Source organism: Camelus ferus, chromosome 17, assembly GCF_009834535.1.
Source record: "Camelus ferus isolate YT-003-E chromosome 17, BCGSAC_Cfer_1.0, whole genome shotgun sequence".
NCBI lineage: Eukaryota > Metazoa > Chordata > Mammalia > Artiodactyla > Camelidae > Camelus > Camelus ferus.
The window spans coordinates 2,935,927-2,960,061 of record NC_045712.1 but is presented as its reverse complement, the minus strand read 5'-3'; the positions used below and the strand labels follow the sequence as shown (position 1 = coordinate 2,960,061).

The window sequence follows — 24,135 nt, the reverse complement described above, 5'->3', positions numbered from 1 at the left end:
TAGAACCATTCCATCATCCCCCAGAATTCTCTCATGCACCTTTATAATAAGCCCCTCCATCCACCTCCAGTTCTCACCTGTTTTCTGTCTTCAGAGTTCTGCCTCCTCTAGGAGATCATATAAATAGAATTATTCTTTTTGTAGACTCCTGAGTCTGGCTTTTTTAAATTGGAGTATAGTTGATTTACAGTATTTTTAGTTTCTGATGTACAGCATATTTATTCAGTTATACATATATATTTTTTCATTTTTTTAACATTATAGGTTATTACAAGCTATTGAATATAGTTCCCTGTGCTAAACAGTAGGACCTTGTTTGCCTATTTTATACATAGTTGTTAGTATCTGCAAATCTCACACTCCCAATTTATCCCTCCCCTTTAGTAACCATGTTTGTTTTCTGTGTCTGTGAGTCTGTTCCTGTTTTATAAATAAGTTCATCTGGATTCTTTTGGATTCCACATTTAGCTGATATCCTATGATATTTGTCTTTCTCTACCTGACTTCACTTCACTTGGTATGATAATCTCCTGGTCCATCCATGTTGCTGCAAATGGCATTATTTCATTCTTTTTTTATGGTTGAGTAGTATTCCATTGTGTATGTATGTATATATACACACAATGTGTATATATGTATATATACACACAATGTGTATATGTGTGTATACACACACACACACATATACACACACTGCAACTTCTTTATCCAGTCATCTGTCGATGGACATTTAGGTTGCTTCTGTGTCTTGGCTAAATAGTGCTGCTATGAATATTGGGGTGGATGTATTTTTTTGAATTAAATTTTCCTCTGGATACATGCTAAGGAATGGGATTGCTGGAACATAGGGTAAGTCTATTTTCAGTTTTTTAAGGACTCTGCATACTGTTTTCCATAATGGCTGCAACAAACTACATTCCCCCCAACAGTGTAGAAGGGTTTCCTTTTCTCCACACCCTTTTCAGCGCTTATTGTTTGTGGGCTTTTTAATGATGGCCATTCTGACTGGTGTGAGGTGATATCTCATAGTAGTTTTGATTTGCATTTCTCTGATAATTAGCGATATTAAGCAGCTTTTCATGTGCATACTGGCAATCTGTGTATCTTCATTGGAGAAATGTCTGTTTAAATATTCTGTCCATTTCTTGATTGGGTTGTTTTTGTTTTTGTTTTCTGTTAGTAAGTTTTATGACCTGTTTGTATATTCTGGATATTAAGCCCTTGTCAGTTGCATCGTTTGTAAATATTGTCTCCCATTCTGTAGGTTATTCTTTCGTTTTGTTTGTGATTTCCTTTGTTATGCAAAAGCTTGTAAGTTTAATTAAGTCCCATTTGTTTATTTTTGGTTTTATTTCTATTGCCTTGATAGACTGACATAAGAGAACATTGCTACGATTGATGTCAGAGAATGTTTTGCCTATGTTTTCTTTTAGGAAATTTATGATGTCCTGTCTTTTGTTTAGATCTTTAAACCATTTTGAGTTTATTTTTGCATATAGTGTGAGAAGTCTGGCTTTCTTGAGTTTTAGACACATTGTGTGTATCAGCAGTTAACTCTTTAATGTTGCTGAGTAATATTTCTTTGTATGGAAACACCACACTTAACTTATCCATTCATTTGTTAGAGAAAAGTTGGCTTATTTCCAAGTCTGAATGATTATCAGCAAAGCTATGATAATGATTCACGTACATTTTTTTTTAGTATGAACAGAAGTTTGCATTTCTCTCAGGTAAAGATCTAGGAGTAGGATTGCTGGGTTGTATGGTAAGTTTCTCTGCATCTATCAGAAACTGTCAAACTGTTTTCCAAAATGGCTGTAGCAGTTTGCATTCTCACCAGCAGTGTATGAGAGTTTCAGTTGATTTGCATCCTCACCAGCACTTGATGTTGTCAGGTTTTCTGATTAAGATGTTCTATAGGTATGTAATGGTTTCTCACAGTGATTTTAATTTGCATTTCCCTAATGACTGATGATGTTGAATTAGTTTCCATATACTTGGTTGCCAACCCTATAACTTATTTTGTTACATCTATTCCTACATTATGCTATATATCTACTTTATATATATATATGTATGTATATATATATATACTTTAGCTCCTATTAAAATCAGAATTTATGACTTTCTGCAGCTACTGTATAAAAATGCAAATAATTTTAATTTATTAACCTTGAATCCTAAGACCTTGCTAAATTCACTTAATAGTTCTGATGGCTTTGCCAATTTCTATGATTTCTTTTTTATGCCTATGATTTCTATTATGTATGCTATTGTATCATTTGAAAACAGTTTTGCTTCCTTCTTAATTATTACATCTTTTATTTCTTTTCTTTTCCTTATTTCCTCTATTCCTTTTATTTCTTTATTTCTTTTCCTTGCCTTATTTTTTAAGTTTTTTTCCTGTCCTTTTTTTTTTTTTTTTTCCTCTTCAGTGGAGGTAGTGGGGATTGAACCCAGGACCTCGTACATGTACTCTTATCACTGAGCTATGTCCACCCTTCTTTCCTTTGCCTTATATTAATGGCTTGAACTATGGTAGAATGTCCAAAAGAAGTAATAAGGCTGGGCATCCTATATTAGGGGAAAAGTGGCACACAGCACTAGGTATGATATTAGCTGTACAGTTTCTATAGATGCCCTTGTCGGAATGTGGATGTCTTCATTATTTTCAGAGTTTTTATCATGAATGTGTGTTAAATTTAAGTGTTTTTCCTGCAACGATTGGGATGACCATACAGTTTTTCTTCTTTAGCCTGTAAATACAGTGAATAATACTGATTGGTTTTCAAATGTTAAATCCACCTTACATTCCTGGAATAAACCCAACTTGATCTAACTTGCTAGATTCAATTTGCTAATTTTTTTTTTAAGATATTTGTTTCCGTGTTCTTGTGGCTATTGATCTGTAAATTCTTTTTCGACAAGACCTACTTCAGGTTTGTTATCAGTGCTATGCTGGCCTCAAATGAGAGAAAAGAGTGTTCCCTCCTCTGTTTTTGGAACAAAAATTGTGGAAGGTTGGAGTTATTTCTTCCTTAAGTGGTTGATAAATTTGACCATTGAAACCATCTGAACTTGGAATTATCTTTGTGGGAAGTTTGTTGAACAAAGTTCAAGTTATTTAATAGTAAAAGTTTATTCATATTTTAAATTTTCATCCTGTTTCAGTTTTGATAAGTTGTATTTTTCAAATAATTGTCCATTTCATCTACAATATCACATCGGTTGGCATAAAATTGTCCACAGTGTCTCCTACTATCCTGGTAATGCCCCTGTGTCTTTAGTGATAGGCTCTTTACATTATATTCTATCTGTATTTTTCTCTTGGTCAGCCTAGCTAGGAGGTGTGTGTGTATGTGTGTGTGTCTGTGTGTGTCTGTGTGTGTATTTTCATTGCTCTGTTAAGGCATTGGATTGAATCAGTGCTTTGTCTCTGAATGGCAGCTTGGAAGGCTAGTCCTATGCTTTTCAAAATGGGACCCTTACACCTCTGAAGATAGGCTGACCCATGGATGGAAGCCACAGAAATACCACAGTACATTAATTTTTCTAGAAAAAGTTTAGGGAAATTAAAATTAAACATTAAAAATTTTAAAAATTAAAACAGACATATGGTACAGATTCTATTTTTTTAAGACATTGGAAAATTTCTTGGAAGTTCCCCTTTTAAGAATTTAGGGCTGTCCTTCCTACTCCTTTGCCACTTTCTTCACTCTGCTCTTGAAAAAACGAAAACACTGAGTGAAAAACAAGTTCTTCACTTTGCCGCTGCAAAAGCCTCAGGACCATGGAGGCCAATGGTTACAAAAACCAGGCGGCAAAAAAAAAGAATTTTATATATATATATATATATATATATATGTGTGTGTGTGTATGTGTATGTATATATATGTATGTGTATGTATGTATGTGTATACACATACATACATACACACACACACACACACACACCCAGTAATTTCAACACACCCAACAATTTCAATTTTAATTCAGAATGAGAGTCTCTAGAACTCTCTGCGTAGGTCTTGTCTTTGTGTCTCTGATTCTCAGTATTCTAAAAATTGTGCTCTGTCAAACGGAGATTAGTGTATAGAGTATTAACGAGTCAAGCGCGAACCAGGGAGCAGGCGAGACTATAACAAGGTAACACTTACTGAGCACTTCCTCTTTACTAGGGAATAATATGACCTTTAAGTCTGGCAACCCCCGAGATAGTCTCATTTTACAAAGGAAGACTGTGTCACTTGTTCAAGGTTACACAGGTATGCAATGCAGATGCGCGTCTAACCACCTCGGGGCAGACAGAGGTGCGGTGAGATGTAATTAAAATAGATGTACAGACTCTGGTCCCTCGGGTCCCCGCAGGAGAAACTCCCGGCTGCCCAAAGGTGCCGGGAAACCGCGCTCCAGCAGGTGAGCGCCCGCAGGGAGGCGGGAAGGGCGGAGCGAGCCGGCCCGGCCCCGCCCACGCCCTGCTGCGACTTCCCATTCCCCGCCGACCGACGCGCGTTGGTGACGTCACGGAGCCCGCCGCCCGGAAGTGTGCCCCTCGGCGACCGCACGGCGGATCGGTGAGAGGGCGCGCCGGGGGTGTGCGGGTGCGCGCGGCTAGGAGGGGAAGCGGCGGTGACGCGGGCGTCTGGCTCGCCAGGACCGTGTCTCGGGGAAGTCGGGTGCTGGGGCGGGAGAGGCCTCTTCCGCACTAGGGGACAGAGCCTAACGGGGAGGTCGCGGGGCCCCGACCCTGCCACGTCTCGGCCGACTGCGGCCTGACTGACTGGGCTTCCCCTGGGCGCTTTCCCATCTTCGAGGCCGGGCCCCTGAGGGTCTCCCTTTTCGGCCCAGCACCTGTCGTGGGGAGCGGCACACGCTATTTCAGGGCCTGGGTCCCCGCTGGGTTTTTCTGAGTTGAAGCGGAGGTGGAAGGAAACGCAGTCTCTCCTCTCCAGTGGTCTGGATAAAGGGAACCCGCCCCCTGGTGGGAAACGCCGCTCTGTGAAATCTGCTTTCCAAGTAAAGGAATTGTTCTTCTCTAGTGGTTTCCCCTGGGGGTGGGAGTTACTTGACATTTGTTGCTGCTTCACGGAGGTCCCCCTTATGTGGCAAACGGGATATGATGATGGAGAACGGAAGGCAGGGTGTGGGTGAATGGGATTCAGGAGACGGCATGATGGGGAGAGGGGCGGGTGGTGAATGAGGAAGAATCGGCTGCAAAGACAGGTTCTGGAAAAATATTTTATTATGCCTAGGAAATAACCCTGGGTCGTAAGTCTCAGGTGCATGTGGGGAAGTTAGTTGATATACACATGTGACTCTGACGTGTTCTCGAGGGGACCAGGTGTTCCTGCGAGTCTTTTGAGTTACATTTTCTGGAACCACTGTTCTTTGTAGCCCTTGACCCCTCACACTTTAACTGGAGCCCGACTGTCAGGAGAGCATCCTAACCGTCAAATGCCATATGCCAGTGTAGCCGTAAGTGCTTCAGGAGGACAAAACCAGATAACTACAGCCATAGATCGAGTTGTAACTCACCCTCACATTGTCAGTTTTTCATTTGAACAGGAGACAAATATCTGTCAGTTGATGAATAAAACTGCAGCATATCCCTCTGTTGTCCTTCACTTTTCAGTTTCATTAGGGGTATGCATGCGTTTCCTGTAGATGTGGGGCTGGTGACTTTCTCCCCAGATGCTGAGGTGCCTGGATCCCTGGCGCAGGCCATTACTGAGCTGCAGTTGGAGTAGACTGTGCCTTCTGAAGCAGCATCTGTTTACCATGAAGTTGCAGTCTCCAGAATTTCAGTCACTTTTCACAGAAGGATTGAAGAGTCTGACAGGTGAGAGATGAGGATGCCTTATCTTGCTTTGGAAGCCTGTAGAGATGGAGAGGCAGAGGGTTACTGTTTTTGAGTCGCCATTCACAGGTTTTTGTTGTTGAGCTAATGAAAAATGACGGCAGTAAATGGCATGACCCGCTTGTGTGTTATCCCAGGTACTTTACCGCATCACAGATTCGGGCCTCCTAACTTAATGAGTACGTACATTTTCTCTTGTTTCATGGATGATGAAACAGAGGCTTAGGAATGTGAAATACTTCGCCAACATTTTTAGCACTGGAGAGCTGGGTTTATGAACTTGTCCAGTCTGATCTGAGAACCCAGCTTGTAACCACTAAGCTGTATTTCCTCCCCAGTGTAAGTGCCTTGTTGGGGTTCTGAAGACAGAAGGGAATGGGAGTCGCCTCCATTTGTGCACGGGCAAAGCTTACCTGGAAGGAACGCAGGGGTGGCTTTAGCCAAGTGCCGGATGGCAGGAGCTTCATCGTGCTTGCCGCAGCTTGCGCCAGGTGCTGGTCCTCAGTATCAGCTCCTGCCGTTGCAGTGTGTGCAGCTGTGTTTCGCAGCCTGTGGGACTTGAGTCGCGCTTTCAGAACTATATCCAGGTGTGTGTATGTGGAAACGTGCTCAGAACAGTTGGTTTGCAACCCTGGCTTTCTATTAGATTCACCTGGGGGGCTTTTAAAATGTACAGATGCTGGGCTCTCTAGGGAGAGATGGGCATTTATAAATTTTCATAAAAAGTCTACTTCATTAATTCTGATGCCTGGAAGATGGAGGAACCATTGCTTTAAAATGTTTTTCCTTGTCTTATTCGTGAAGCTACTTTTCTGTTCTTGAAATTAGATGATTTTTTAGGTGCATGTCAGAGGTAAATGGTCCAGAGCTTGGAGATTCTTAAAGGATCTTCACGTGGTCTTAAAGTACAAGACCTAAAGCTGTGATTTTTAATTAGAGTGAAAAATGCCAGAAACTCACAGACCAGTAGAGATAAGAGTCACATATGCCATGTAAACTTTTACTGGTAACCATGTTGAAAAGGTAAAGAGAAATGAGTGAAATTAATTTTAATAGCTGTTTTTAGTACATCATCTCATTTAATTCAGTATATCTAAGCTACCTTCCTTTTAATGTCAAATTTGTGTAAGTTACTGTGTGAGATTTTTCTCATTCTTGCTGGTCTTTGATATCCTTTGTTTAGCACATAGAGTATCTTAATTCAGACCCGCCACTTTTCAAGTGCTCAGTAACCACGTGTTTGAACAGCCCAGCTCTGCACGTTTAACACTTGTCCTGGTTTTTCAGTCCTCATAGCTGGTTTGCCATGTGTAAAATTAGTTTCCTGTAAACAAGACTTCGGGAGGTTAGGATGGTGTACTATGCTCACACTGGGTTTTATAATATGGCAGTTTATTTCATATAATTTAGTGTTCCTTTTGCCTGAGGACAAACCTCTAATGCTGGTGGCACATGCAATTATTTATTCATTCTACACATGCGACTGAAGTTCCAAACATGATTTTTGCGTAAGTTACATGGTGAGCGGACAAGCTGGGGCTGCTTTGGCCACTTGGCTGTGGTCCCTGCTCGCTGCTGGAGCTGGTGCTCAGTGGTTCACTGTCACCTGCTTAGGTGTGATGTCAGAAAGTCGTTTGAACATTTGGGACCATAGGAACAGCTGCTCATTTTTGAATTTTGGCAGTTCCTGGAAACGCTGAAGAACAGATGGTTTGTTTTCTGGTAATAAGAGTAGTGTCACGTGACGGTCTTCCTGCTAACACTTGCCGCTCCCTGTCCAACCCCACAGCCTCCAACGCTCCAAAGTCAGAATTGTAAAGGGAAGAAGTTAATGAAAATTTCAGAAATAACTGAAAATTAAGATAAAATTTAAAAGCTAGGAGACAGTTAAAAAAGTTTCCTGAGACAACGTCATGGCCTTTTGGATTGCCAATCAGAATAATGAATAATAGCTTACTATCAGGTGGGGTAGTTGAGGCAAATTAACACCATTTGGAACGATGAGCTTCTGCATTGCTTGAGTCTGCAGCTTAAATTTACAATTAAATTTAGTTGCATTAGGTGTTATTTTCACTTGAGTATGTATGTAGTTTACAAAAATTGTTGAAATGTGTCCATGTTTGAAGATGTCTGTAATTGAGGAAGAAAGGGGTCTTATTTAAGCTTGATAATCCCTACTGTCTTAGGTCAGTATAAAGTCATGCCTGTGCTATAGTTTTCCTGACTGCTCTCCCACACAGGCACAGACACACGCCTTCACGTGCCTTTCTCAATTATATCAAAATGTTGGGATCATAAGGTTTTTTGGATGTAGTTATCCATGTCCATAGGGCTAATCAACATGATGAATAGATTGCCTTGAGTTCTGGGTCTTTTTTTTTTTTTTTTTACTGTAATGTAATTAATTTATTGGCTGACTTTGAATGACAATTTTATTTTCATGGAGCCAACATGAGAATTTTAAAATAATGGTTAATCTTTGTGTTCAGCCTTGACCTTCATCCTGTTAAAGTAGGTCCCAGTGAAAGTGAAACATGCCCACTTTTTGCCTTCGAAAATAGTTTCTTATATACTGTTTGAATTTGAAGGACGGAAACCTTTTCTAAGAAGTACACTTTCCAATGAAGCCACTTTGGGTTTTTAAGCTAGGATATCTCAGTTGTCCACTGTGAGCCAAGTTGGTATAGAGATGAGTCAGATAGGTTTTTGACCCTGCGAAGTGGGGAGGCAAAGACATAAACAGGTCACTTTCACATAGTGAATGCCCACAGAGATAGGCTGCCCTGGTAGCTTAGATGGGATTCCCTCTACTCCACCATCAGGAAAGGCTTTCTGAGCTGAATCACAAGAGATGAACAAGGGTGAGTTAGGCCATGTTTTCCCCACTGTGTGACCTGTTAGTGGATCATAAAGTCAACATAGTGGTCATGACCAGCATTAAAAGACAGAGGAAAAGAGATAAAGAATAGAACAGGTTAGATTGTATGACGTGTGTAGTAAAGGAAAGTATTTCATGGAACTCTTGTTTACCTCTAAGTCTCATGAAAACTTTGGAGTAACAGATGATTTTTGTATATTATTTTAAGGGACCATGGGCCCCATAATAAGGAATCAGTGGGGCTTGATTGGGAATGTAGAGTTAAAGGAATATGAACACTTCCTCTTGGAGAGGGCTTATGGAAGTGGGTATCCTTGCGGGAGAGTCTTTAGTTCAGGCAGGAAGGTGAAGGGAACGTTTGTGATCTTCTTAGCAGATCATTTAGGGAGTCTGCAGAGGTTTGTAGCTGGAAGGCTTAGGCAGACTAGGGAGAGGAGGAGAATGACAAGGAGCATGGAGATTGGATAGGGCGGAGGGTGACATTCTGGGTTGTGATCAGGGATGCTGGAACTGTGGTGTGTTTAGCCAAATGCTCAGGTCAGTGCCCTCCTGCCAGAGACCACCAGGAACACAGCTTGCAATGAGGCGAACGCTGACCACGCAGGACCCTGTGGCCTCTCAGTAAAAGGGTTTTAGAAAAGACTTCTTGTAGGATTGGGGCTTGTACCACGTGGTTTGAGGGCAAGTTTAAGAAGTGGGATTTTGCTGTGTGTTACGTGGTGTCAGGAAGCAGGGATTCATCTCTGACTGCGCATCTTAATAATTCCTACCTGAAAGATGGGAACACAGTAGGAGGCTAAAACTGCCTAGTCATCAGGGAATAGTCGCCCATATTAACTGTTACAGTGCTGGTGTCTCATCTGTGTTCAGACACGGTAATAAGTTGTCTTGGTCCGTCATGGTCACAGCTTGACTTTATATGATGTGGATGTTCTCTGGAGTCGGTTACCTTCACAGGAGAACACCAGGCCTGACTGTGAGTGCGAATGCAGGTCGTCAGAGCACAAGGCTTAGCTGCTTGTATGGGGCCGCTTCCTGGACATCAGTCTCACTAGGTTCCCTGCGGTGTCCCTTAGTCGTGGATAGTTGTGGTGGACTCTGCCTTGTCTGCCAAACCAGGAGTTAGCTCTGGGTCTCCTGCTCAAGGGCCTCACAGGAGTTCCAGCCCTTTGGCTTTTCTAGAGCAGGGCTATGAGTTGGTTTTTAAAATGTTTTAGTGGGTTTTTTTTTAATTTATTGAAGTATAGTCAGTTTACAGTGTGTCAATTTCTGGTGTACAGTACAGTGCTTTAGTCATATAGGAACATACGTTTATTTGTTTTCATATTCCTTTTCACATAAGTTATTACAAGATACTGAATTTAGTTCCCTGTGCTGTACAGTATAAACCTGTTGTTTATCTATTTTATGTATATTAGTATCTGCAAATCTCAAATTCCCAATTTATCCCTTCCCACCCCCTTACCCCTGGCAACCATAAGTTTATTTTCTATGTCTGTGAATCTGTTTCTGTTTTGTAAATAAGTTTAATTAGGCCTCGTTTGTTAATTTTTGCTTTTATTTCTATTGCCTGGGTAGACTGCCCTAGGAGAACATTGCTAAGATTTATGTCAGAGTGTTTTGCCTATGTTTTCTTCTAGGAGATTTATCGTGACTTGACAAACTCAAAATGGTTTAAAGACTTAAGTGTGTTTTTATGTATGGTATGAAGGAGTGTTCTAACTTCATTGATTTACATGCTGCTGTCCAGTTTTCCCACACCCCTTGCTGAAAAGACTGTCTTTTCTCCATTGTATATTCTTGCCTCCTTTGTCAAAGATTAATTGACCGTTGGTATGTGGGTTTATTTCTGGGCTCTCTGTTCTGTTCCATTGATCCATATGTCTGTTTTTATGCCAATACCACGCTGTTTTATTACTGTAGCTCTGTAATATTGTCTGAAGTCTGGGAGGGTTATTCCTCCAGCTTCGTTCTTTTTCTTCAATATTGCTTTGGCAATTCTGGGTCTTTTGTGTTTCCATATAAATCTTAGGATCATTTGTTTCAGTTCTTTAAAAAAAAAATGTCCTGGGTAGTTTGATAGAGATCACAGTAAATCTGTAGATTGCCTTGGGCAGTATGGCCGTTTTAATAATATTGATTCTTCCAATCCAAGAGCATGAGATATCTTTCCATTTCTTTAAGTCTTTAATTTTCTTTATCAGTGTTTCATAGTTCTCCATGTATAAGTCTTTCACCTCCTTGGTCAGATTTATTCCTAAGTATTTTATTGTTTTGGTTGCAATTTTAAAAGGGATTGTTTCTTTACTTTCTTTTCCTATTGATTAATTGTTAGTTTAAAGAAATGCAACTGATTTTTGTACATTAATCTTGTATCCTGCTACCTTGCCGAATTTTTTTATTAGCTCTAGTTGTATTTTTGTGGTGCTTTTAGGGTTTTCTATATATAGTATCATGTTATCTGCATATAGTGACAATTTTACCTCTTCTTTTCCAATTTGGATCCCTTTTATTTCTTTTTCTTGCTTGATTGCTGTGGCTAGGACTTCCAAGACTGTGTTGAATAGAAGTGATGAGAGTGGGCAACCTTGTCTTGTTCCAGATTTTAGTGGGAAGGTTTTCAGTTTTTCACCATTGAGTATTATGCTAGCGGTAGGTTTTTCATAAATAGCTTTTATTATGTTGATGTATGTTCCCTCTATACCCACTTTGGTGAGAGTTTTTATTGTAAATAGGTGTTGAATTTTATCAAATGCTTTTTCTACATCTATTGAGATGATCATGTGGTTTTTGTCCTTTCTTTTGTGGATGTGGTGTATCACATTGATTTGCATGTGTTGAACTATCCTTGTGTCCCTGGGATAAATCGAACTTAATCATGGTGTATGATCTTTTTTATGTACTGTTGGATGCTGTTTGCTAATAATTTGTTGAAGATTTTTGCATCTATGTTCATCAGTGATACTGGCCCTTAATTTTCTTTTTTGGTAATGTCTTCTTTGCCTGGTTTTGGTATCAGGGTGATGGTGGCTTCATAGAATGAGTTTGGGAGTATTCCCTCCTTTTCAGTCTTTTGGAAGAATTTGAGAAGGACCAGTATGAGTTCTTTGTTTGGTAGAATTCCCCAGTGAAGCCATCTAGTCGTGGACTTTTGTTTTCAGGGAGGTTTTCTACTGTAAATTCTATTTCATTTCTAGTGATTACTCTGTTCAAGCGGTCAATTTCTTCTTGATTCAGTCTTAGTGGACTGTATGTTTCCAGAAATTTGTCCATTTCTTCTAGGTTTTCCAGTTTGTTTCCATATAGTTCATAGTTTTCTCTTATGATATTTTGTATTTCTGTGGTATTGATTATAATTTCTCCATTTTCCTTTCTTATTTTGTTTGTGTTCTCTCTCTTTTCTTCTTGGTGAGCCTGGCCAGAGGTTTGTCAATTTTATTTACTGTTTCAAAAAACCAGCTCTTGGTTTGATTGATTTTTTCCTGTTTTTCTTAATCTCTATGTTATTTATTTCCTCCTTGATCTTTATTATTTCCTTCCTTCTGCTGACTTTTGGTTTTCTTTGCTCTTCTTTTTCTAATTCTTTTAGATGGTAGGTTAGATTGTTTATTTGAGATTGTTCTTATTTTTTGAGGAAGGCCTGTATCGCCATGAGCTTCCCTCTTAGGGCGGCTTTTGCTGCATCCCATAGAGTTTGTGTGTTTGTATTTTCATTGTCATTTGTCTCAGTGTTTTAAAATTTCTTCTTTGATTTCATCATTGACCCACTGGTTTTTTAGTAGCATGTTGTTTAATCTCCATGCTGTCATTTTTTTCTCCTTTGGTTTTCTGTGGTTGATTTCTAGTTTCATGGCATTGTGGTCAGAAAAGATGCTTGAAATAATTTCTATCCTGTTAAATTTGTTGAGGCTTCTTTTGTGTCTGAGTATGTAGTCTGTCCTAGAGAATATTCCATGCACACTTGAGAAGAATGTATATTCGGTTTTTTGGGAATGTAATGTCTTAAAAATATCAACCAAGTCCAACTGTTCTATTGTGTCATTTAGTATCTCCATTGCCTTCCTGATTTTCTGTCTGGAAGACCTGTCCAGTGATGTTAGTGGGGTGTTAAAATCTCCTACTATTAATGTATTCCCATCAATTTCTCCCTTTATGTCTGTTAGTATTTGTTTTATATATTTAGGTGTTCCTATATTGGGTTCATACATGTTAACGAGTGTAGTATCGTCATCATGTGTTGCTCCTTTGATCATTATATAGTGTCCTCCTTTATCTCTCTTTATGGCCTTTGTTTTAAAGTCTATTTTGTCTGACATGGGTATTGCTACTCCGACTTTCTTGTCATTTTCATTTGCATGAAATATCTTTTTCCATCCTCTCACTTTCAATCTATGTGGGTTCTTCACTCTAAAGTCGGTCTCTTGTAGGCTTTTGATTTATTATCCAATCTGCTACTCTGTGTTTTGATCAGAGCGTTTAGTCCATTGGCATTTACAGTAATTATTGATAGTTGTGTGTTTATTGCCATTTTGAATTTTGTTTTCCAGTTTTGGTATTTCTTCTTTGGTCCTTTCTTTTCCTTTTTGTTTTTCTTGTGGTTTGATAGTTTTCTTTTGTATTAGCTTGGTTTCTTTTTATTTTTTTGTGACTCTTGTTTATCTTGCCACTCCCTTCTGGCTAGCAGTGCTTCTGTAGAGAAATCAGCTGGAAGCCTTATGGGGGTTCCCTTATAACTAACTCTTTTTGACTTGCTGCCTTTAGCATCATTTATTTACCTTTAACTTTGGCCATCTTAATTATAATATGTCTTGGTGTAGGTCTGTTTGGGTTCTTGTTTGGGACCCTCTGTGCCTCCTGTACTTGGATATCTGTTTCCTTCTTTAGGTCTAACCTCCCATTTCTAAAGTATACACATAATCCTGGAGAAAGAAAACATAATTATTTGCTTTACTTTTTGGTAATAATTCAGAGTTATGTTGATGACATTGAAGCATTGTGGAATTCTATATCGTCTTCTGAATGAACCTCGGAACAGTTCTGCAAGTTCCCTGCTTCTCACAGATGTTAGGGGCGCTCTGTTGCAGACAGGTCACTGCACTGCTGTGGCCACGTTCCCCTAATGGCGAGGGGCTCAGTGCGGTAACCTCTGTTGTCTCTTGTTAATAGACGGAAAAACCTGTACTGCTGTGATTCCTAAAAGAAACACACTGAAATAAAAAATGTTCTTTTTCATCTAAGAATTATTTGTCAAAGAAAAGCATGAATTGAGAATAGCAGGAGGAGCAGTGAGGGATTTATTAAGTGGAGTAAAACCTCAGGATGTGGATTTCGCTACCACCGCTACCCCCACTCAGATGAAGGAGCTGTTCCAGGCGGCCGGCGTTCGCATGATCAACAACAAAGGAGAAAAACATGGGACGATCACCGCCAGGGTGAGTCACACGTGCGACAGCAACTGCCTTGCCTTTTTGGGTAATTTTTAAAATTTAGATAAATTTCTGGTTTTTGAAAAGCAAATAGCAAAAAGCCTAATAAAAAAAAGTCAGTCTTCTCTACTCCTCTGTTAAATCCTGGGTCCTCCTTTGTTGCAGCCCCTTCCACCCAGTGTTACTTACCTTTCCCTCCACATTTCTGAAAAAGACCTTTCTGTGCTTCAGTGTTTTGTTCTTTAAGTGACGTACAGTCAGTTACAACGTGTCAGTTGCTGGTGTACAGCACAATGTCCCAGCCATGCATATACAAACCGATATTCATTTTCATATTCTTTTCCATTAAAGTTTTTTGGTTTTTAATTTGCCAGTCTTCAGATGTGATTTATCGGCGTCCTACAGGGAGGATGGTTTAGGCTTCTCCCCCACCCCCCACCAAGCACATGTGCTGAGCCTTCCCTCGTCTTCTCCACATGTTCACGCCACACTTGTCGGTTCAGTGAGTCCATCCTGTCGTGTGTGCTGATGGCATCCCGTGCGTCCCCGGCTTTGGCTTTTTCCTGCGGTTAGTAGCGTGTCCCTTTTACACAGCTCTCTGCGCGCCGCTCAGTCACCTCAGGCCCTGGGTCACAGGTCTGCCGCCCCACCCCCCACCCCGGCCTTCACTACGTCATGTGTCACTTCCTGTTTTGGAGCCATGTCTCCTGTGCAGGCTCTTCTCCCGTCCCCACGATCTGGGCCGGCTCCCTGCTCTCATCCTAGGAACTTCCTTGGCCGCTGCCTTCTCAGACCTCCCAGGTCCTGATCCCACATGGTATTCTGTCTGTGTTTGTGTCATCATTTTAAGTCTGAAGCCTGGGAGAGCTTTTCATGTGGGAAAATAATTTTACCTTCTCACTGATCTGATGGTTTCGTTGGCTCTGGAACTCAAGGCTGGGAAGAACTCTCAGGCAGAAATGTAAAGGCTGTGTTCTCCTGCCTTCCAGAGAGACCACCGAGAAGTCTGAGCTCATTCAGGTTCCATCTCTGTTTGGGACCTGATTTCTTTCCCCCCTTCGGGAGGCCTCTCTCGTCTTCACCTCTGGTGATTTTAATTTCAAGGTGATGTGCCCTGGCTTGGACGAGTGTTCTTGTTCATTGTGTGGGGCAGTGGTGGGCCCGCTCGTATTCCTCTCATGACTCCATCCCTTGTTCAGTGTCTTCTCCTTTGGAAACGCCTGTGATGTGGGATGTTGGACCACGGGAACAGATCTCCTAGGTTTTCTTTTGTCTACTACTTTATATTCTCTTTTATTTCTCTGAGAGTGCCTTGACTTGGTCATCCAACTTTTCTATTGTAGTCGCAACTTTTGCTGTCTATGAAATTTTCAAGAGATCTTTCTTAGAATATTTCTTTTGAAAGCTTCCTGTTCTTGTTTTGGATGCAGTGTCTTCCCTTATTTCCTGTAGGGTAGCAATTAGTTGTTTGACAGTGTCTTCGTTTCCTCTGAGCTTTTTCTGTCTTTGCTGTTGGCCTTCCTTAAATGTGGGTGTTTTTGGCTCTTTATGTTTGAGTGGTTTTCTGGTGTCTGCAAAATGACTTGAGAGCTTTCCTGTCATTTGCTGGGAAGTGTCCCCCTGTTAGTTGTGGGACCACCAGTGTCAGTATCAGTAGGGCTTTGATCAGGGGGAGTCAGAGGAATCCTCCAGTGTTACCCAGGTTAGAATAAGCCTTGTTATTGGCATTTTGAAAACCAAGTAGGGAAAAGGGTGTGAGGTTGTGTTGGTTTTTGTGTTTCTTCCTCTGTGAATCCTTTGCTCAATGGTATATATTCTGTAAAGTGACATTCTGCTCTTTGCAAACTGGAGCTATTAAAAAATATCTCAAACAGTAGCCTGATTTGAAATGAAAGAACCAGAATACACTCTTTTAAGGGCTCTTCCCTTTGCCACGTCATTTGTCAGAGTTCCCATTTCTGTTTGTCAGACTCATCTTTTTAAAATTAAGATGGACTTATAGTTTAAAAAAATCGTTCGGATCTACCTTGGAACGTTGTGAATGTCTCGCTTTGTCACGGTGCAAGAGCACTAGTTGCTGATGAAAAGAACGAAGATATACCTGTCAGGACACGTGTATTTTTTTCAGTCCTTCTGGTGATACTAAAAACTAATTTTGAAAAAACTTACGTTTAATTACAGCTTCATGAGGAGAATTTTGAAATTACCACGTTACGGATAGATGTTACCACCGATGGAAGACATGCCGAGGTCGAGTTCACAACCGACTGGCAGAAGGATGCTGAACGCAGAGATCTCACCATAAATTCTATGTTTTTAGGTAATGTATGCAGATAAGATAATGCTGTAATTCAGTCAGTCCGAATGCCTTCTTGTCAAGTGCAGCCTGCATTTGGGAAATGTTCACCCGGAGAGCTTGCACTGGTTTCTTCTAAGAGACAGTTAGCTTACTGGCTCAGAGGTGACTCTGGAGCCGAGACCCCGGGTCCGTCCGACTCCGCCGCTCTAGCCGGAGTCGGGGCGCTGGTGCTGCCTGCCGCTGTCGGGCTGATGTGGGGAGTAAAGGAGTCATCGTGAACCCGGGAGCAGTGCCTGGCGCGTGTGCACCCGCCCCCGTCCGTGTTAACTTACTACTCGCGTCTGAAGCCCTTGGCGCTCCGGGTGGGACGCGTGCGCACGTTCCCACGCGCCGGCGCTCCTGGCCGGTGACGCTGCCGTGGCTGCTGCCGGCGGCCCCGCGCGCCTGGACTCGGCTTCGGGTTCTTGCGGGGCGCCGCACCGGAGGAGTCGCCGACCCTCAGTCAGAGCTGGCGTGTGAGGGGGACCTGTGACCCTGGCCGCTGAGCTGCCGTTCGCGAGCGCGGTGAGACTCTAACGGGGGTGGCTGTGCGTCAGGTTAGGGTCTGGCTGCACAACTGAAGCTTTTTTTTTCGGACTTAAAATTTTCGATAAGCTCTTCAGGTTTAAGGCTTTGGATTAGGAAAGGGAGATGAAGCGCCCACTCTGCTTTGTGGCGCAGTAATAGAGGATGAGGCGACAGGATTCGCTTCTTGGGCCGGAGAAGAGGCGAGCAGGCCGAGCTGGGGGCGCTTGCCAGGAAAGCCAAGTCACGTTCCTGGAGCGCGCGGGGTTCCAGGCACCTCAGCGGTTGCTTGATACACTTTATCTCATTTAATTCTCAGAAAACCTTCATAAAGTGGTATTAAACTCATCTGACAGATGAACAAACTGACTCAGAAGTGTTAAGTGATTGAGCTCCAGTCACAGAGAGCCTTGATCCGAGCCTGTTTCCAGAGCCTAGGTGGTTTATGACCAGAGGAAGCCCAGTTGGTGGCATGTTTTCTCTGCATTATGGGGTCAAACTCCGGGTGTTAATTTCTTCTTACATCATTTTTACTTGGAGTCAAGTGCTCCAGCTAATGCAGGGTACAAAAACTCACATCTAGCTTCTCATAAGCAGACTCAAAGAGAGAAACTAGTATTCGTTTTTAAGATGCTATTTTATAAAAATAAAAGCTGTTCTTATTGGTACTAGTTTTTTTTTTTTTTAACATTTGCTGAACCCTTACAATATGCCAGGCACTGTTCCAAGCACTTCACAGAAACGTAACCTTCCCAACAACCCTCTGAAACAGGTTCTGGTGTTTAACCCACAATATTTTGCTCCAAGTCCTGCAGCTGGTAAGCTGCAAAATTAGGATTCCAGCTTAGGCAGCCTAGTTCCAGAAGTTATGTCTTTAACCACTACATAATGCTTGGCAACTCAACTGTATTTCTGATTTTGATTCTTCATCTTTTAAAAGATAATACTCTGGCAAAACAAAGTACACGCCGATATAACTCACTAGCCCTGAGCTTTACCCCGTTTTCTTGTCTAGACTTTCTTCCAGCCTTCATGGATAGAGCCTTCGTCTTTCTGGGGGTGATGGTTTCTTTGCTTCTCAAACCCCGATTGTCCCTGTTGTCCTATCCTGTGTTTTTTTCCTCCAAATATTAATGTTTCCTTGAAAAAGAGCTTATTACTTACACATTCCCCAGGGGATTAGAGTCTCTTCATTAGGAGAAATAACAGTAAGAGACAGACCACATCTATGTTCTACTTTGTAATCATGTTTCTGTCTGTTCATCTCCCTATATGTTTTAATTTTGTTACTTCCTTTTGAATCTGGAGACTTATAAATTGGCTCTACGTGCCAAAGTGCCATATAAACAAAAATAGCTTGGCATGTGTTAGGCCTGAGCTTACCAGTATGGCTGGGTTTGGGATAATCAGAGCGCATTCAAGTTCAAGAGAATTAAAATGACAAGTGGTGGTTGCTCATAAGTAGTGGCAGTGCCTCCTTTCTGTGAGGCCGCAGGGAGTGAGGTCTCGCTCAGGATCGCAGCGCTCCCATATGGATGGTTGAATGGTATCTGTGTCTTTGTTCTTTGTCCTTCTTGGTCCTTAGGTTGACCATGTGTCCCAGCTCTCCTGGAACTGAGATTTCTGAGACATGGGATTTTCAGTTTTAAAGGCAAGGAAAGTCCTGGGAGACGGGGATGAATCGGTCACTGTACTGATACCTGAGGTTTTATGTTAAAATCGTTAGTCTTTTTCCTTTTGTTCAGCATATGAGAGAGCATGTTGTGGTAGATAGAAATTTGTTTATATTTTGAATGGATATTCGGTTCACATGGTCCAAGTTTCACAAAGTTTAAAGGGCTGCATGGTGAAGTCTCCTGATCAGATGCATCACACCCCTGCTAACACTAGATTCGAATTTGTGTCTTTGCCAGTGTGATACATGTCTGAAAAATGGTACCTCATAAATTTGCATTTTGTATGACTGAGGTTGAAAATCATGTTTAAAGAGATTTTAAAAAAATACTTCCTGTATATATTTTTAGCTCACTTTTCTCTTCGTATGGTCTTTGTATTAAAGAGGCTTTTATAAGTATTATCAAAATTAGCCATTAGTCTCCATGATACCGACTTAACTGTGTTTTCCCAGCACGTCACCTGTCCTGTGTTTCCCATTGTGGTGATTTTTTGCTGTGCAGGCATATCTGATCTTTTATGTAGTTGAATTTATTAATAATTTCTTCAAAGGCTCTCATGTTGTGTTTTATTGTTTTGGTAATTGTATTTTAAAAGTTTTCCCTATTTCCGGATTATAAAAACTTTTCCTATGGTTTTTTATTATTTTTACTACTTGCTTAATTTTTCCAGAGAATTTTCACTGTTTATTTTTTCCAGTTTGTTTTGGCTGTACTTGTTTATTTTCTGTTATTAACTTGAAAATCAGCTTGTTGGATGTCCTGTTGTCTCCGCCCACTACGTACTGACACGTCTTGTTTAGTTTATTGAGTGTATTATCTTCTGTCTGCTGTTATAAATGCAGCCTTTTATTCCACTGTGTCCCCAGTTCGATAGTGGATACAGATGAATGCTCTTCATGCCTGTATTTCAACTTTATAACTCTTCACTTTGGTTAATTTTGATGTTTTGATTTTATTGTAATGTTTGAGATAGTTCGTAGCTGATTTTGTTATGTTTTCCAATTTTTTTCCCCTAGTTTCTCTTTTAATTTTTTAAATTGAGGTATAACTGAACTACAACGTCATTGGTTTCAGGTAGACCATGTAATGATTTGCTATTTGGATATACTGGGAAGTGACCAGCACAGTAAGGCTAGTTACCATCTGGCACCATACCTACTTACAGACTTGTTTCCCCCTTGTGATGAGAACTTTTAAGATCTACTGTCTTTATCATTTTTCAGATACATGATGTAGCACTTCTAATTATAGTCACCATGCTGTACATTAATTACCTCTTCATGGCTTATTTACTTCATATAGTAGGAGTTTGTGCCTTTTGACTCTGTTCACCCATTGCATCCATCCCCTGGCCTTGGCCTCTGGCGACCAGCAGTCTGTTTTGTCTGTGAGCTTGCTTTTGTTTTTGTGGGGTTTTGTTAGATTCCACATACAAATGAGATCATATGGTATTTATCTTTCTCTGTCTGGCTTATTTCACTTAGCATAACGCCCTCAAGATCCATCCACATTGTCACAAATGGCAAGATTTCATTCTTTTTTATGGCTGAATGATGATCAATTGTGTGTATACCTTTGTTTTCCAATTCTTATTTGCTAGTAAGTGATTTTTTTCCCCTCTTATTTAATTAATAGGTTTTGATGGTACTTTATTCGACTACTTTAATGGTTATGAAGATTTGAAAAATAAGAAAGTTAGATTTGTTGGACAAGCTAAACAGAGGATACAAGAAGATTATCTCCGAATTTTAAGATATTTTAGGTAAGGATTTTTATAAATTACATTAATGATCCACTTCTGAGTATTATCACCAGCGCACAGTTCTGATCGTGTGACGTGTACACAGCGGTGACATGCGAACTGCCTGTCTCCGAGAGACAGGCAGCTATGACTTACTCCGAGGGAGATGATACTTCGTGTTTTCATCCCCCAAAACATATGTACATTTTTTGCTCCTTTATGTGATGGTCTTTTATATAATTCACTTTTTTTAAAGTGTTCATTTGTCTTTTGGATTAAGTATCTTCTGTACCGATCACTCATTACACAGGTGTTGAGTGCTTACCACAAGCCAACCACTGTGCCAGGTTCTTTGAGCGCAGAGTAATGACTGAAAGTTTGCCTCCATATGGCTTAAGTTTCAGGTGGTCATAGGAAATCTGTTAGATGAACTTGGTAGGTATGAAATGCATTTGGATGGTTCTCTGGAGCAATGATTTTTAAATTCAGAACTCTAACCTTTTTGGAACCAGTTGTAACCAGTTTGTGTCTAATAATACTAACTTTTCACCAGTTGGGATCACTCTCACAATGTTCTGTGATAGATTCTACATATTTTGTCAATAAACGCTATTCCTTCAGACTTGAGTATTTTTAAGTCTCTCTTTACAAATAACAACACAGACAGAGGCTCAGACATAGTCATGTAGCCATTTAATTTGTCACTAATGAACTGCATTTTAAAGATACGAGTGTTGAAAGTGGGTGTACTTTAATGCTTGCAAGAAATACACTCCCGTGTCTGCAGCAAGATTTGTTTTTATTAAAAAGTATTGATGTGTACAGACAGGCAACTTTTGCGGGATTAAGACTACTCCGTGATGGCATTTCAGCCTTGTTTTTTAGTCTTTACAAGAATGCTGTTTTATCCGTCCACTCTCAGTACCAATTCAGAGACTGCATTTGATGGCCATTCTGAGCGTCTCAGTTGGTGATGTGGAAGTGAAGGGAGCAGGGGGTTCTGGTTATTGCTAACTTCAAGAAGGTTACTTATACTTCATTAGATCTCAGGTCTTGTTATCTGAGAGAAAAGAAAAGGTGAACTGACCAGATCATTGTTAAGGTCCCCCCCTAGACCTCACGGCGTCTCTCTTTCTGATGAAATACAAGTGTGCGACAGAACCAGTAAAATGAAAAGCAGGTTTTTCTGACGAAATGCCAGCACGGAGGTGGTGCACTGTGAGAATCTTGTTTTGTAGGTTTTATGGGAAAATTGTAGACAAACCTGGTGACCATGATTCTGAGACTTTGGAAGCAATTGCAGAAAATGCGAAAGGCTTGTCTGGAATATCAGGAGAGAGGATTTGGGTGGAACTGAAAAAAATCCTCACTGGTAACCATGTGAATCATTTGATGCACCTCATCTATGATCTTGACGTGGCGCCTTACATAGGTGAGACCAACTTAGTGTATTTTTGGCAGTGACACATCTGATTGAAAACTTGGTAAGGAAAGAAATGTTTAGTTAAACAACTCTAAAAGGAAAAATGGAATATTTTAAAATATGGTACACTCTGAGGTCAGTGGTAGGACAGTGCTTTCCCAGGTAGGGGAAGGCCCAGAGATAGCACATCGTGGTGGTACCAAGTGGCCTCTGGAGCCAGCCCCTCCCGGGTTGGAAGGAGGCTTTGGTTCTTACCAGCTTTGTGACTTGGGTTATGTCCTTACCTGTCAGTTTCTGAATCTAAAAAAGGGGTATGAAAATAATTGCATCTGTCCAGTGGAAGGGCTGAGAGGGTCAGTGAGTTAGTACATGTAAAAGCACTTAGAAGATTGACTCACGCATGGAAATAGTTCAGTACATGTTATAATGGGTATTCAGAAGGGACACTGGGACTGGGGGGGGGGGTGCAGGGGAGGACAGCGGTGGGGTACCAGTGGTTCACCTGGCAGATGCCACATCAGACTTGACCAGGAAGGAGTCCTAGGGACAGGGCATTGCTGTTTATGAAAACAATGTTTGGCCTAGGACCGGAGTGTTTTTTATTAAATTTCTCCACTCAGAAAATGGGTAAAAATGCTTTTGTCCCTACAGGCTTACCTGCTAATGCAAGTTTAGAAGAATTTAACAAAGTGAGTAAGAATGTTGAAGGTTTTTCACCAAAGCCAATGACTCTCTTGACCTCATTATTCAAAGTACAGGATGATGTCACAAAATTGGATCTGAGGTTGAAGATTTCAAAAGAAGAGAAGAATCTTGGTTTATTTATAGTTAAAAACAGGAAAGATTTAATTAAAGCAACAGATAGTTCGGAGCCACTGAAACCCTATCAAGACTTCATTATAGATGTAAGTACATTCTAGGCTTGGTCAGAATATAAGTCATCTTCAGTAACTGTAGAACGAATATATTAGTACTGAGACCCACAGTGTAATGTGTGGGTGTCACTTGCTTTAAATGAAAAAATTTCACAGTGAGCATTTATTTAAATTTCAGGGTAAGACCATTAGCAAGTGTGGTAATGTTTGATGAAACTGTGTTTGACTTTGGCCTTTAGTCTAGAGAGTCTGATGCAACTGCTCGCGTCTGTGAACTGCTCAAGTACCAGGGAGAGCACTGTCTTCTGAAGGAGATGCAGCAGTGGTCCATCCCTCCCTTTCCTGTAAGTGGCCATGACATCAGAAAAGTGGGCATTTCTTCTGGCAAAGAAATTGGGGTCCTCTTACAACAGTTGCGAGAACAGTGGAAGAAAAGTGGTTACCAAATGGAAAAAGATGAACTTCTAAGTTACATAAAGAAGACCTAAAAACTGGTGAGAGCTGGCTACTAAAAAGCAAGACAATGTTTGGTAAGACTAGGTTTTCTTCCCCCCGCTTCCTTTTAAAGACTTGAATATATAGCAGAATAGAAGCCAGTTTAGCATATTTTGTAAAATATAATTATATTTCAGGCACTAAACTGAAGTCTACCTCCTCTTAATCTGACTTATATCACTGAACCTTGTATTTCTTTTGGAATAGTTCCTACTGAGAAGAGTAGAGTTGGATTCGCCTATCTTAATCTGCCAAGGCCTTTTTAAAAAAGTGGTTTTTGTCTGTTTTTGCATAGGGCAGAACTAAGAGTGATCCTAAAAAGCGGTAACTGTCTTGAAGAAAAAAATGTTTTATTATTTGCAATGGAAGTAACCGAGTTAATTTTATACAATAATTGTCTAAGTGTCAGGTTTTATGTAAACTGAAGAATAAACTTGTGCTTGAAAGTAGTTGACAAATTTGCATCAAATACCCGATGTAAACTGTGAGGACCAGCTGTGCCCCAGGTGGCTGTCACTCCTGCACCCAGCACCGGCTCTGGCAAGCTGTGTTCCAGTTGGCAGTCAGTACTTTCCTGTCAGAGCGATTTCCTTACCTGCCCACTAAGCCTGGGAATGGTGAGCTTGCGGGTTACTCTTGAGCCTGTTACTTCACTAAACATTTCCTTCGGAATGGAGGATAAACGTGGTGTCAGACAGTACGTGTCAGGTGCCATGGATACATGGTGCTCCTGTCCCTTCAAAGTAAAGTAAAAAGTTGCTTCCAGTGGGTGAAGCGGTGCACGGCACAGGGCGCCATTTCAGGTGCTGTATGCTGACATCTGTTAACTGATCTTCCTCTCTGTGTTGCCAGTCATAGCATCTGTATGCTCTGCGGGCAAAGAGCAGTTCTACACCTTGAT

General features: G+C 40.9%; 1 protein-coding gene across 5 annotated transcripts; it reads left to right on the top strand.

Annotated features, from left to right (window-relative positions):
- Nucleotides 1–4,440: 4,440 nt before the first annotated feature.
- On the top strand, nucleotides 4,441–23,683 carry TRNT1 (tRNA nucleotidyl transferase 1). 5 transcript variants are annotated; one of them, XM_032458057.1, is made up of 9 exons: nucleotides 4,556–4,574; nucleotides 4,849–5,016; nucleotides 5,692–5,839; nucleotides 13,974–14,167; nucleotides 16,343–16,481; nucleotides 20,336–20,462; nucleotides 21,680–21,873; nucleotides 22,516–22,769; nucleotides 22,979–23,683. In XM_032458057.1, exons 3-9 carry the CDS (start codon nucleotides 5,692–5,694, stop codon nucleotides 23,225–23,227), a joined length of 1,305 nt encoding a protein of 434 aa, XP_032313948.1. In that variant the 5' UTR covers nucleotides 4,556–4,574; nucleotides 4,849–5,016; the 3' UTR covers nucleotides 23,228–23,683. The 5 variants fall into 5 exon arrangements, with proteins under 5 accessions (XP_032313947.1, XP_032313946.1, XP_032313948.1 ...); XM_032458054.1 differs by having other exon boundaries at nucleotides 5,633–5,839; XM_032458056.1 differs by lacking the exon at nucleotides 4,849–5,016 and having other exon boundaries at nucleotides 4,441–4,574.
- The last annotated feature ends 452 nt before the right edge of the window (nucleotides 23,684–24,135 follow it).